The sequence below is a fragment of the Pinus tabuliformis genome, chromosome 3_1, assembly GCF_031772625.1.
Source record: "Pinus tabuliformis cultivar Carrire ecotype Pingquan chromosome 3_1, CPIR1, whole genome shotgun sequence".
In the NCBI taxonomy this organism is placed as follows: domain Eukaryota; kingdom Viridiplantae; phylum Streptophyta; class Pinopsida; order Pinales; family Pinaceae; genus Pinus; species Pinus tabuliformis.
The window spans coordinates 98051317-98064941 of record NC_142301.1 but is presented as its reverse complement, the minus strand read 5'-3'; the positions used below and the strand labels follow the sequence as shown (position 1 = coordinate 98064941).

At 38.4% G+C, this 13625-nt stretch overlaps 1 protein-coding gene across 2 annotated transcripts in view; it reads left to right on the top strand.

The window, feature by feature from the left end:
* EER5 (proteasome family protein) overlaps positions 1 to 13625 on the top strand; it is a 185198-nt gene that overhangs the window by 86559 nt on the left and 85014 nt on the right. For both annotated transcript variants that reach the window (XM_089412526.1, XM_089412525.1), the window contains 3 exons: positions 5218 to 5283; positions 5477 to 5566; positions 5813 to 5869. In XM_089412526.1, coding sequence (XP_089268652.1) covers positions 5218 to 5283; positions 5477 to 5566; positions 5813 to 5869 — 213 coding nt within the window. The remainder of the gene's footprint in view (positions 1 to 5217; positions 5284 to 5476; positions 5567 to 5812; positions 5870 to 13625) is intronic.

Sequence of the window (13625 nt, the reverse complement as noted above, 5' to 3'; positions counted from 1 at the left end):
AGGATGACCTCATAGAGGCGCATGATAGCTGTCAGGAGAGTCGAGGAAATGCCAATCTCTCTTAGCCTCTGGAAAAGATCTTCCCTCGGGACTGAGTCAAAGGCCTTTCGGAAGTCTACAAAGCAGCAATACACTTTAGAGGATCGATGCCTAGCCTCCTCGATCACCGCATGGAGAGTGAAGATGTGGTCGATCGTCTAGTGGTCTGGGCAGAATTCTGCTTGGCCCTTGGCCTTGAGTTGTCTCTACTCAAGGAAATGGGAGAGTGTCATGTGGAGTGCTGTAGCATATAGTTTGGAGAATGTGTGCCCAACCATGATTGCCCTGTAGTTGTTGGGGTCAGAAGTAGGCCCTGACATGTGGATCGGGTAGATAATGGAGAGAAACTCGGTCTCTATCCTTTTCCACTGCACCTGCACAACTTCTCTAGAGAATCTCTGTCTCTAGGTCTTCTATAGAGAAACTTGGTCTCTACCTTGATTACCTAGAAGAGTCTTTCCTTTGTTGCCCCAGAAGATTCCTTCCTTCGCTATCCTAAAAGAAACCCTACTTCGCAGATCCCAAAAGAATTCTACTTCGCATACCCAGAAGAATCCTCTTCGTATGCCCAGAAGAAACTTCTCTTTCTTCGCACCTTCCTTCTGCCTCTTCTTCGCACTTCTTTCTAGTCCTCTCTTCGTACCTTTCTTCTGCCTTGTTTTTGCACTTCTCTAGCCGAAATCAGATCAAATTGCTTGTCCGAATTGTGTGTCTACAAATGAGGCTGAGTTAGGCTATTTATACACATCTTCACTGGGTCTTTAGGCCGACTTGACAGCTGGAGATTAGGCTGACTTGTTCTAGCATATTCCTTCATCGTTGTAGGCCAACTTGAAGAGGTTAGGTGACAAGTTCTTGGAGGATACTTTTACATAGACAAGATGACCTTTTCCAAAGTGTATCATGACTTCATTACATGACAATGACTCTTACATTTTATGACTAGATGACAAATAAATCCTAAAGACTCTCAATGGGAGTCTTGACTCAAAGACAAAATCCTTGCTCAGGAAACCCATGAAGCAAGTCAATAAAATAATTTCATTTTTCTTATTTACATCTCATTACATAAAATCATATTTACATGTCATTATGAAGACTGAACCTAGTTACACTTTCTAACAAGACTAAAAGGGGTAGTCCCTATGAATGAAGAGATGAAATACTTGTTGGAAACCAAGAAGTGAAGGAGACACAACTAAATGGCTTAGCAACTTGGTTAAAATTAAAGGCGAGTATGATTATTTAAGCACCACTTGATTAGATTTTTTGAAATTATTAGTTAGAGACCAATGCCTTAGGAGTCTATTTACTTGCACAATATGAATTTAGATTCCAAGTCACCGGATGAATAGTTGCTGCAGGATGCAAATCTATCCTAAATGAACTGCAAACCCTAGATCTAAGTGAAATGCAAGATCTTGGTAAATTTTAGTTAAATGCCTTATCTAAATGAGTCCTTACTCTCAATTGTTTTGAAGTTAGCCTCGAATGTAGGTTGTAGAGAGAAGTCCAAAGGAAGGAGGCTAAGGCCTCATTAACGATACCTCCCGTGGAGTTATAACCAATGTTGCGAACATCGACATCGAGATAAAATCGACAAGGGTCCAGAAAACCAAAAAATCATAAAAATCGGGAAAATATCAGTAAAAATTCGCAAACATCAGCAAAATCAATATACCATAAAAAATATCGGTAAAAATTGGCAAACATCGGCTAGGCCAAAAAATCGTGATTTCGAGATAAAACCGGGATGTTATCGAGATGTTCGCAACACTGGTTTTAACCACCCAAGTGCCTCCGTTCCTACAATAGATTGCTCTCAAGAGAACTGCAAGGTCACCTGTGTTAACCACAAATGAGGGTCTAAACTTCGCAAGTTGGGTGAGAAAGGTGGTCCTAGCTTCTTACAACCAAGCTTAGGCTTGGAGGTATATTTTACAAATACACTTATAGTCCTAGAATGAAATACAAGATGTGAGTGAATGCCTTAATGAAATTTATTAACCGAAATAAGTTCCTCAACAAGATTTATTTGATTTCCAACCACTTATTACAATTAGCAAGAGGAACTTCAGATTACAATGATGCAAAAGGAAGTGATTAAGGTATGATGCTCAACCAACTATACCAAATTGTATAAGATCCTTTAAAAAAGAAACACACTTTGAGCTATTCCAATAAAACAATGCTCTTCAATGATATTCAATGACAATTATCATTCATTAGCAACTCCATATCTGAACCGATTTCTCTCAATTGATAAATAGCAAAAATTATTATGAGTACAATGGCAAGATCTCTTTAAACTTGATATGTCAATTAAAGACAAGAGAGACAATAATGATACCCACCACAATAATTATCCAAGTTTCTTATTTATGCCACTTAGGATTGCCTTTTGCAATAATGAACCAATGCTTATTATGAAAACCAATTAAACCAACAATTATCTTGAAATGAGATTGCTAACAGTGATTTTGAGGAATAGAGGACACCAATGAAATGCAAGAGGGATGTTATGAAGGCACTTTCCAATGTATAATGAGATGCAAGGAGAACAAGATCAAGACATTCAAGGATCCCTTTTACCACTTCAAAGATAAACAAGATTTCATAAAAGTAGTCACTTTAACACTTTACCATTAACTTAGAAAGAGGGAGATAATGTTAAGCCTTTGCAAGATGCTTTCTCACCATTGTTACTTTATATATCAGATTTTTATATGCTCATATCAGACCTTAGAAAAATTATATCAGACCTCAAGAAACCTTTAGAATGTCATCAATTGAGAAGCATAAATGTTTATTTGACTTATGCAATATCTTAGATGTATCTTAGGACTATCATGGATGGTTTTATTGAGAATATACCACTGTTAAGAGCCACTTCAAGATCTGATTACCAAAACAAAGAGGAGAAAAAGTGATAAGAGACAAACCCTTAGGCCTAGAGGCCTTGTTGAATGGTTAGATGGACTTTCAATGTGCACTTGAACTCCTCCAAACACCTGCAACACCAATTTTAGTTTGATAGAAACCTCAAAATGATAGAGTGGCTAGGGCTTCTAGGGATAATTGATGGGCTAGTGAGACTTCAAGCCCCTTGAATCCTTCTTCAAACCAATGATAGGTCTGCAAATCAATGGCAAAAACGATATGAAAATCAACTTCAAACCCTTGCCAAACTTACCATAAGCCTGCAAACACAAGAATTAGTGCCAAAATCAATTACAAAAGCCAAAAATGAGCCCAAAAGGGACTGCACTAAGAGAGGCCCAATGAGGCCTGCATTAGGCCTTGGAGAGGGAATAAGGCCTGCAGCCTAGGGCTAGAAGCCCTCTACCTGCGGCCTAGGGCTAGAAGCCCTCTACCTGCGGCCTAGGGCTAGAAGTCCTCTAAGGCCTGCGGCTAAGAGGAACAACACTCTAAAGGGCTGCGGCTACAAGGGACAACCCTCTCAAGGGCTGCTGCTACAAGGGAAAGCCCTCGAAAAGGCTGTGACTAGGGGAGACCAGCCCTATTAGGGCTGCGGCTAGAGGAAAAAGCCCTGAAGGGGCTGCGACCAAGGGAAAAAGGGTCTCTAAGGCCTGTGGCTAGGCTCCAAGAGGCTTCAAACCCACATGGCATCCTTGCAAAACAAAATAATATTAGCCTAGTCCAAAAAATCATTGAAATACCACCTCTAGAAAACCTCAAAGGACTGCGACCTTCCTTTTTTGGCTGAGCATTGAGCAAATCGGGCTAGACAACTCCTCTAGAGGCCTAGGAACCCTTGAAACCCTAGTTGTTTAGGCTAGGTGAGGTTAGGGCTCTCCAAAGATCGATCTTCACTTCAATTCCTTGAGCTAGCACCTATACAAATGAAAAATACTAAATAGAATGCCCAAATAGCCAATATATACAAAATTTTCAAATAAACCCCAAAACCGCAATGGTATACAAAATAGAAACAATGGGTTAGTATTTAATATACAAGGATTAGAGAAAAACTTATTTACAAATTTTTACAAAAATAAAATTGCTTTTATTAGCATATTAAATCTTTGCAGCACAAGTAAATAGATGAGAGAAATTTAATTGATTTTAAAATTTGGAAAAACCCTCCTGCATCAAATATTTGTTACATCAAGACTTGGAGCCAAGTGAAGTGTTATCCCCTCACAGTCTGTGAACTTGGGGTTTCCAAGGGCCAGAGCAACCTATAGCTCAATGCACTTTGAAAAATAGATTATTAAATCAAAAGGGATTTGATTCGCACAAGAGATCTAGAAATCTGGAGATACCTACCAGATACCGTAGACCTACGCTGCACGAAACTTCTAGGAACCTGGTGTTTCAGGGCATATCCGTACCCAAAACTCCAAAACTCAGTGATCATGTAATCATCTATGAGAGTTAATATGGACTTCATTTTTCTTCTAAATTGTCATATATATGTCTTATTCTCTTTTTTCTTGCAAGATAATGTGTTATTCACTTTATATATATCTAAAACGTTTTGGCTGATTTTTCCATTTTTGGGAGGTGACGTTTCTAAACGTACCCATTTCGGAAACTCTGAAACGTTTTGGCGTTTCGTGCAACTTAGCCCTAGACCCAAAGTGCTTACTCTAGCCCAACATCTAAAGCAAGATACTTGTTCTAATAGATGTTGCTACCACTGGCAATTGAAATAATAATCATGCAATATAATAGCTCAAAGCATATAAAAATAAATCATCCAGCATATACGACAAATCAGCAAGTGAGAGACACTTTTAATTGAACCCCAAAGTATTATGCTTTTATTACAAAATCCAGCAGAGCCTTGCTCAGTACAAAGATAATTTCAATCTAGTTAGATCATGCTTGGTTACAATGAGGAGCTCAAAGGCTTGCTTATATAGAAAAAATGGAAGGGAATAACCCCTCCAAGTGGAAATAACAGCTAGCTTGACTTGATCCTGGTGCATAATGTTGAGAAATCTAGGGGCAGCTAGATTAGGTCCAGAAGGCAGTTTGCGTCAGTTATCAGATTAAGATGAAAGTTGCTAGTTGAATTATGTTCACTATTGTCCCTAACAATTACTCAGGAACGTGTAAGATAGTATCTACAAAAGTGCACCATGCACTTCAAGCATCACAAAGAGTTTGGGGCATTCTTAATATTGATTGCATAACTTATTTGAATTACAGGGAAAAGGCCCCAAAAGACTTGGAGCATTGTATGTAACTTGTCAACTATTTAAGGTGTACTTTAAGGTAATTATATCGTGCTATTTTCCCTTGATTCTATCCTGCTATTTTCCCTTTATACTTTTATCTAGAAGCTTTAGTATTTTGCCTAGTAAAGTTAGTTTTATATTTTCCCATGCAATGATATGTAGGATATCCATCTTCCCTATCTTCGTGAATGTCAGAAAAGTGATTTTATCTCTGGATTATGGCTATGCAGCTGGGAACTGTCCATCTTTGCAGAAGTGTTATAAGGAGCATCGAGACAGCACGTGTTTTTGACTTCGAGGAATTTCCCACTAGGGATAAGGTTAAGCAGCAAAAGCATTTCTTCTGACAATCTTTACTTCCTATCAAGAAATTCTGGTGAAAACTTTGTGAATTGCAAAGATTATAATTATTCTTTTTTATTCATTTATGGGTTAGAACTACTGCCCATGGTACATTCATTTCATAGTGTCATTGTGTGGCTCCATGGTTGCAGCTGTTTTAACATTTTGAAGTTCTGCCAGATGAATGTTTTCAGTTGTCGCATTTTTGAAATGTTGTATTGCAGGTTACCTACATGTACTACACAGGGCGCTTAGAGGTGTTCAATGACAACTTTCTTGCAGTGAGTAACATAAATACTTAACTGTTTTTCTGAAAATTGTAATATATTATGGCACCTGTTATCTTTTGCTTATTTACTGTCTTGGATATTGATGATTTATATCAGTGAGTGTTTTATGAGAAATGAATCTGGATTCTGTAGTAAACAATTTATTTTGATTTTTGATTTTTAGGAATTGTGGATCCAAAGCACCAAGAATGTTGTTGATGCCTATATTGCTCTATTAAATGTAGATAGTTCATAATTTGATTTTTGGCTTACAATTGTTACTGGTTTTACTATTCAACTCACAAGCAACAATAAACAATCAATTAAAATATGTTAGACCTCTCATTTCAAAATGTTGGTATTCTAGTCCTTTGGTTTTATACTCTGCATGGGATCCTCATTAAAAGACTAGCCTCCCTTGAGAGGGGAGATTTATAGGGCAATCAAGGAAGCCAAGGAAAATGTTATGAATAAATATATAGGAAATAATGTAAAATAATGTAAATGATAGTAATGATAAATAATGATTAGTTAATTACTAATTAGGTTGAAGAGGCATGTCTAAATGAGACATGACTCTCCATGAAGAGACACCTGCTTGGTATATAAGCAAGTTTCTCGCTCTCATTGTATAATTCTTATTCATACATTTGTAATATATAGTTGTATCCTCATGGATATCTTTATATTCCAAATCTTTTGGAGTAATTAATCTGAAGAAGGAACTTTGTTCGCTTCATCTATCAATACCTTTTCAGGTTGCTTGGGCATCCCCCACTCAACCTCCTAGTTATCTGCAAGCAAGCCTTCTTTGTAGAGCACTTGAAATTTTTAATGGTCTGAATGTTCCCCTGGACAACCCATGACAACATTGGTCACATGGTTTTACGATATCCTTTGGCCAGCTAAGAGTATCAATACATTGAGGTTGACCAACATATCACCTAGGAAGATAGGACTTGCAAGTTTTGTTTCTTGCAGGAATAACACTTTATTTTAGGTGTCCCATCTATAATGAGATCTACATGAGATTTAACTATGTTTACAACGATGTAGAGTGGTCACTCTCTATTTTCATCCATTACCTAGATTAGAAATGATTGGCGTTGTTCCTCATAGAGTTGGTGTTAACTTTTGGGGTTACTCCAAAGTGTTTACACCATGCTTGGGGTGCTTCATGAGATTTGGGGTTCATGGTGTATGTTTCGAAATGGATTTGACACGTGAGAAGATAGTCCTTGATGGATTTGCACAATTGAGATAGCTTGCTTGTTGAATGCTTGACATCAATGGTTGTTGGCTTAGTGTTCTTCCCTTAGGCATAGGAGTTCTCTTGCAAGTTATGTGGACACCTTTCATTGGGGTTCCATGAAGTATCCACTTGCGTGGAGTGTTACCCCTTCGGGGTAGCTACCTTAGAGACAAAATCATTTGAGTGTGATGTTGCTACATTGATGAGGTTCCTGTTCTAGTGTCTTAGAGGTGCATACTTGTCCCTGTAACCCTAGTGTGCATCCCTTTATATCTTTGGCCCCATAGCCCTAACACACATCCCTTTGTATCCTTGGCATGGTAACCTTGGCGTGCATCCCTTTTCTTGGCCTTGTATTCTCGGCCTTTTCTTAACAACTCGTTGTCTTGCACATCCTTGGGCTTATTACGTGTCCCTTTGTAACCTCAACCTGTAACCTTGGCATGCATCCTTTTCTCGGCCCTATATTCTCACCTCTTAAGTCTTAGCTCTTCAATTTGCGTGACCCTATACTTAACATAACTTCTATGCTCGTTTGTGTGGCTCTGCACTTGGCTCTGGTGACTCTCGTCTCGTTCTTAACTCGCATAACCTCCACTGGCAAACAACTCCCCGTGAGGTTTGAAAACCCGCGAACAAGTCCGCCCATGCCTAGCTTTTTTTTGCTCAATGTAGCCTCTTCTCAAGCTTCCAACGACTTGACCTTTGCTATAGTTCGACATCCGATCTATAGGTAGATTGCACCCACCTTCCTCTTTGGCAAGCACTCCATTGTCGTTGGAAAGTCTAGGGAAATTCATGGGGCATACCAAATGCCCTTGGGGGACTCACCTCATCAGCCCATTTTGATGATCCTATTGTAGGTTACCCCCCCCTTGCACCCACCCCTCTTCCCTCATCTTTGGCAAGCCACATCATTATTGCTAGAGAGTCTAGGGCAATTCGTGGGGCATCCCAAATGCCCTTGCGGGACTCACTTCATGCATCCATTTTGATGACCCCATTGTAAGTTATCTGGCCATGTTCTTTGTTACAAATCGGAAAATATGACTCCCATGCAATCGAGATGGAAGACACTTCAACTAGAGACGACATCGACATCAAGACAATCATTAGGATCTAAAATTTAAATACACAGGGCTTTAGAGAGGGGGGAAACAATAACATTAGTCATGTCTTCATCATGATTCATGAGATTAGAACACTTGGAGTCATCAAACCTAGCCTTACTAATGGAGGTCTATGAACTTACCAACATAGTAGAAAAATTGGAGGTTGAAAACCTCTTTCTGTAGACATAGCTAGATGAAAACAAGACATTGTAGACATAGCTAGATGAAAACAAGACACAAGGTGTCCTCCTCCACCCCTCTAGTGAAGCCTTGCATGCAGAGTTTCTTGACATAAAAAACAAATAGGAGAAGATCAGATCCCAACAGGCTACATTTCAACATGAAATAGAAACTCATATTAACTCATGGGCACATGTAGCTAGAGGAAAGGATAAAGCCACCCTCGTACCCTGCTCCCCTGTTGAAAGCAGTTGATAAGGTAGTATAAGCTAAGCTAGTGGAGGAATGTACTAGGTGGGCATGGGAATTAAACCTCAAGGTGAGGGGGCTCCCTCTACCTGTTATGTTCTCTGACCCCATGGTGGTCGAGATCTTGTTTCTTAGGGATAATTTGGATCTGCTAGACTGTCCCTTAGATAGAGCTTGGCTTGGGTTCAACTACACTCTCTTCCTTTGATTCAAGTCTACTACTCATTGACTTTGAGCCTTTAGAGCTAAGCGTAAGTTATTCTCTCTTCCTAATAATATATTTCGTGAATAAGATCTCACTATATCATAGGTTCAGGAGCTTCAACATTCCAGAGAGTTAGTTACATCAACACGCAAGGTATGGAAATGTGTAGTCATTCGGAACCTCAGAGTAGTTATTTGAGACTCTTGTCCACTTGGGTGGGAATCCCATCCTAGGGTTTCCAAATAACATGCCTTACGAGAGAGGGGACAAAGTGTAGGCATCTCTATCAGCTGTTGGAATGGAAGTGGGTTTTTCTAGTGATCATTGGGTATCATGTATGATGTTTTGAGGTTGCCATACATCCTATTCAACACTGATGCTCATGAAAGCCATGTTCGGCTTCTTTTGGACATCACAGGGTACCATCAATTGTCAACATGTAGACAAGAGACAAGGAGCTCTAGTGGTATTAGTTACTCAAACGAAGTTGCTTGTTTCATTAGAGACTCTCTCCGAAGTAGGATATCTTTGGTGGCCACATGAGTTTGTTAGGTTTACGTGGATTTGGGTTATAGATGTGTCCTTGATTCCCAAGGACATTTACACTGTTGTTTGTTACTTCCCTTTGGCTTCTTCATGGTTTGCTCTTCATGGCCCTACCAGGGATCCCTTTGTAGATTGTATGCTAGTATCACCCAATATTTTGTGGTTGGGGAAGTTGTCCTTCTAGGTGACTTCAATGCCCATACCAAAGCCTTCCAAATTGCTCTCCATGAACAATTGGAGTTAGTATTTTGTATCGAGGAGATAGATCTAGCATAATTGGGGCTTCATTGAATGTTAGACAATGAGTTGGGACATTTCATAGCCTGTGGTCGACACCTTGTACAACTAGGAGAATCTTCGAAGTTGTTGATACTTAATGGGCTCCCTTGTTTCCCAAATTCCTCTTTTCCACAAGACGCCCTCATGGTAGAGGGGTCAGTGTTGTTGATTATGTCCTTTCTATCTAGAACTTACCCGCCTTTGTTTGCCACATAATTATCTTCTCTATCCCCCTCGTGGACCATGCTATTCTTTCCTTCTTTGTGGACTGAGACCCTCCTCTCTCCCACTACACCTTTCCCCTATTAGAAAATCAGAAAGGCAGAAATATTTTCTTATACTTGATAATTACTTGTGATGTTCTTGACTTCTTATTAGGTTTCTTTATATCTTCTTTCTTTTTGTTCATTAAGCAATTACCAAAGCAAAAACACATAAAACAATGGACACCAAGTATAGGCACTATGCCAGGGCAAACCCCTCTCGAGGGGAAAACCCAGTCAAAATTCTCTTCCTTTCAATAGTATTCTTTGAGACTTTTCACCATAGACAAAGGCCAAACCTTCCCTCCACACCAAGTCAACCTCCCATATCTTCAACCTCTCTTCCATCAACTTTGACTATGTAGCAGTTTCCGACATCAACAAATCTTGGAAGACTTTGATCTCCCACACTAGGGCACAAAACAAAGAGAGAGAGGTACCAAAATTTCGTTTTTCTGCTTCTCCTTAGAGTCCACTCAACTCACACTTCCTTTGGCTTCCTTAGACCAACTTTGCACTTCTCTAGCTTCCTTGGAGATATCAAACTTGCTTGAGATGAGATGCTCCAAATGAATTCGACTTGCTACCATTTATAGGCTTCAAGGGAGGTCGAATTGATGTCCTTAGACTGACTTGATCTCTTCTAGGCCTAATTGATGTGGATGATACATACATTATATTTGACTCAATACTAAACCTTTTTACATGATTCAAAAGCCCAAGAAGGGTCTCTTTAAAAGTACAATGACTCTATTGACTCAGAATAATCCTAGAAGTCCTGAATGGGGACTTTGACCTAAAACTTGGTGACCCAGGCTTGAAACCCATGCTTTAATGAGTCACAATAATAATACTAAAAATTCTTTTCTTTATTCTATTGACAAGTAAATTACAATATGACTCAAATACATTTAATGAAGATCGAACCTAGTTACATTTTCCAACACTCCCTCTTAACTAGGGAGGTATTCATCATATACAAGTACAAGGAAGATCTCAATTATATGAACCATGAAGAACTTTAGGCACCACAATGCCATGGAATAGATTCCTGACCAGGGATAGATTGGTCTCTCAACAATTTAGGCACTACAATGCCACGAACTAGATTCCTGACCAGGACAATCTATCCAAGTAGGACTCAAGCTCTCAGCGTCTCTAGGGACCATCAGGCTTACTTGCTAACCACCAACCCGAAGATCTAGGTGTGTATCAAAAAACATAGCTCTATAATCAACACCACCTTTTCCAACTTTGGGACCTAGACATCAACACAAAGTGCCGACCATATGTCCTCCTAGGCAATGCTTCACTCACAAAGCGTCAACACCCCTTGATTCAGCAGATCAAGGATGACCAATCTCTCCCAATCAAATTGATTGGTAACCAACGTGCTATCAAAACCTTCGAGAGATTCACCTTTACAAACACAACCCTAATCAATAATATACTTTATATGTACATAATTAAATACAAACCTCCGGGGTCTTTCAGACAACTTGATGTTGCTTCTCAACTTTTCATAGTAGGACTATCAACCGAATCTCTGACAAAAGATTCCTCAATCATACACTTTCCTTTCCTACTTCTCATGCAACAACATATCCTCTGAAATTCATTCTTCAATCAAAACCAAGCTATGCCCTCCCTCTTAATTAGGGAGCATCTCTTTATCCAGACTCCCTCTTAATCTTAGGGAGATCTCTTCTATTCAGGCTTCCTCAGGGAGATCAACTTCTTCTTTTCGTCATCGGAGAATCTTTCGTGGCTTCCAACCATTTCATCAGAGTTATCATCATCCTCATCATGCTTATCACATCAACAAACATCTTCACCATATTGAAGATTGTGTACTTGCACAACTTAGATAACAAGTACAACCAAATCTATAGAAGCATGAAGTTAGCCATATTAGAATTACGAAAGCATTTCAACTTTATATATATCAAATAGTAAAATACCAAACTTAATTACAAACAAGAGACACAAACTCTTCAACATCTTGCTAGGGACTTTGTCATAAACCCTAGACTACTTCATAACAACTTTCATTCCATCTAGGGTTTCAATGTTTCTTTCAAAGGTGTGACATACCCTACTACAACATATAGCAAACCCTAGAAACAATTCAAACAAATATAAATCTACAAGGCATCTAACAACTTTTAGAATTCATATGTTAGACTTTCCACTAGAGATTCATACAAACACTAGATTTTATGCAAAAGAATCAATCAAAACTAATCAAAGCTTAGTCATTAATATGACCAACTTCCACTAGGGTTAGTTGCAAACCCTAGATTTTCAATCAAACATCAGTTTCAACTAAATGTTAGATTTCAACAATCTTACACAAATCTCAAATTATCATATTGTCATCATTCATCAAAGATTTTCACTTCTACTAAGGTTTAACTCAAAACCCTAGAATTTCACAAATACTATCATCCTAGAAAGACAAACTTTAACTAGGGCATAGTTCCAAACCCTAGGATTCATGATCACCGATAAACAGATCAACTGATACATCTAGGACTTCATCATCATGCATAGGCATTTCATATCATGTGTTATTCAAACCAACTTCACAAAGATCAATAATAGTTAGACGTACAACAAACTTGATTAGACTAGGGTTTGATCAGACAAACACACACATACCAAGGAAATCATTTCTAAGACATTATAAGGGTCTTGCTTACACATTCCACCAAACCTTAATGAGTTAGGGTTTCAATATAGGAACATAGCAAACCCAAGATTACCAATATTCCAAAGGTTCGGGATTTTAGACTTTATCATTCAACCCTAACAAGTTAGGTTTTATTCATCATACCAAAATCCTAAACATGACATCATCAATAAAAACTTCAAATAACATTTCTTAATATCCCTAAGCAGTTTAGGGTTTCAAACATTCACATTAGCATACCCTTAGGTTAGGGTTTTCTAGAGAACCTGTCTAGGGTTCTATAAAATCAGTTAATAATAGGGGTGGGGTAGATTTATCAATATAATTCACTATAGCTAGTCACAAGTTACAACAATGTTAGTAATAGATTTTCAAATAAATAAACATTTATTATAAAGAAATCAACGTTTTAAAACATACCTTTGTTCCTTGACAAACCTTCTCTTGAGAGGTCCTCTTTCATACTCCTTGAGAATATAGCAGATGTTTTTCTAATCAAGACAATAGAGGGAGAATGATGATTAGTATTTAATATAATAAATACTAAATGAGTACATGAAACCAAAAACTGAAAGGAAATGAGATACTTGTATTAGTTGTTGGGGGCTCCCTCCAAAGCTTGAGGGATACCTATAAACTTACAAAAAAAAATGTCTTTTTCCAAAAACATGTTAAAAACCTATAAATTCTAAAACATCAAAAATATAAAATAAGATATCTAAGGCTACAAGCAAAGGACTTAGTAGTGTAAGTCCCTTATGTCAGATTCTTTGGGTTTGGATTTCTTTAGGTCTTCCTCTTCAACAAAATTGGCTTGATCTCTTTCTCTCTTCTTGTTTCTTGGATTGTCGGGACAATCACTGTTGTAGTGACCCTTCTTATGATATTGATAGCATTCTACCTTGGACATGTCTACTTTCTTCCTTGGTCCTTTCTATTTCTTTCCTTTATGTTGAGCAATGTAGGCATTTGATACTCCTTCAAGATTGA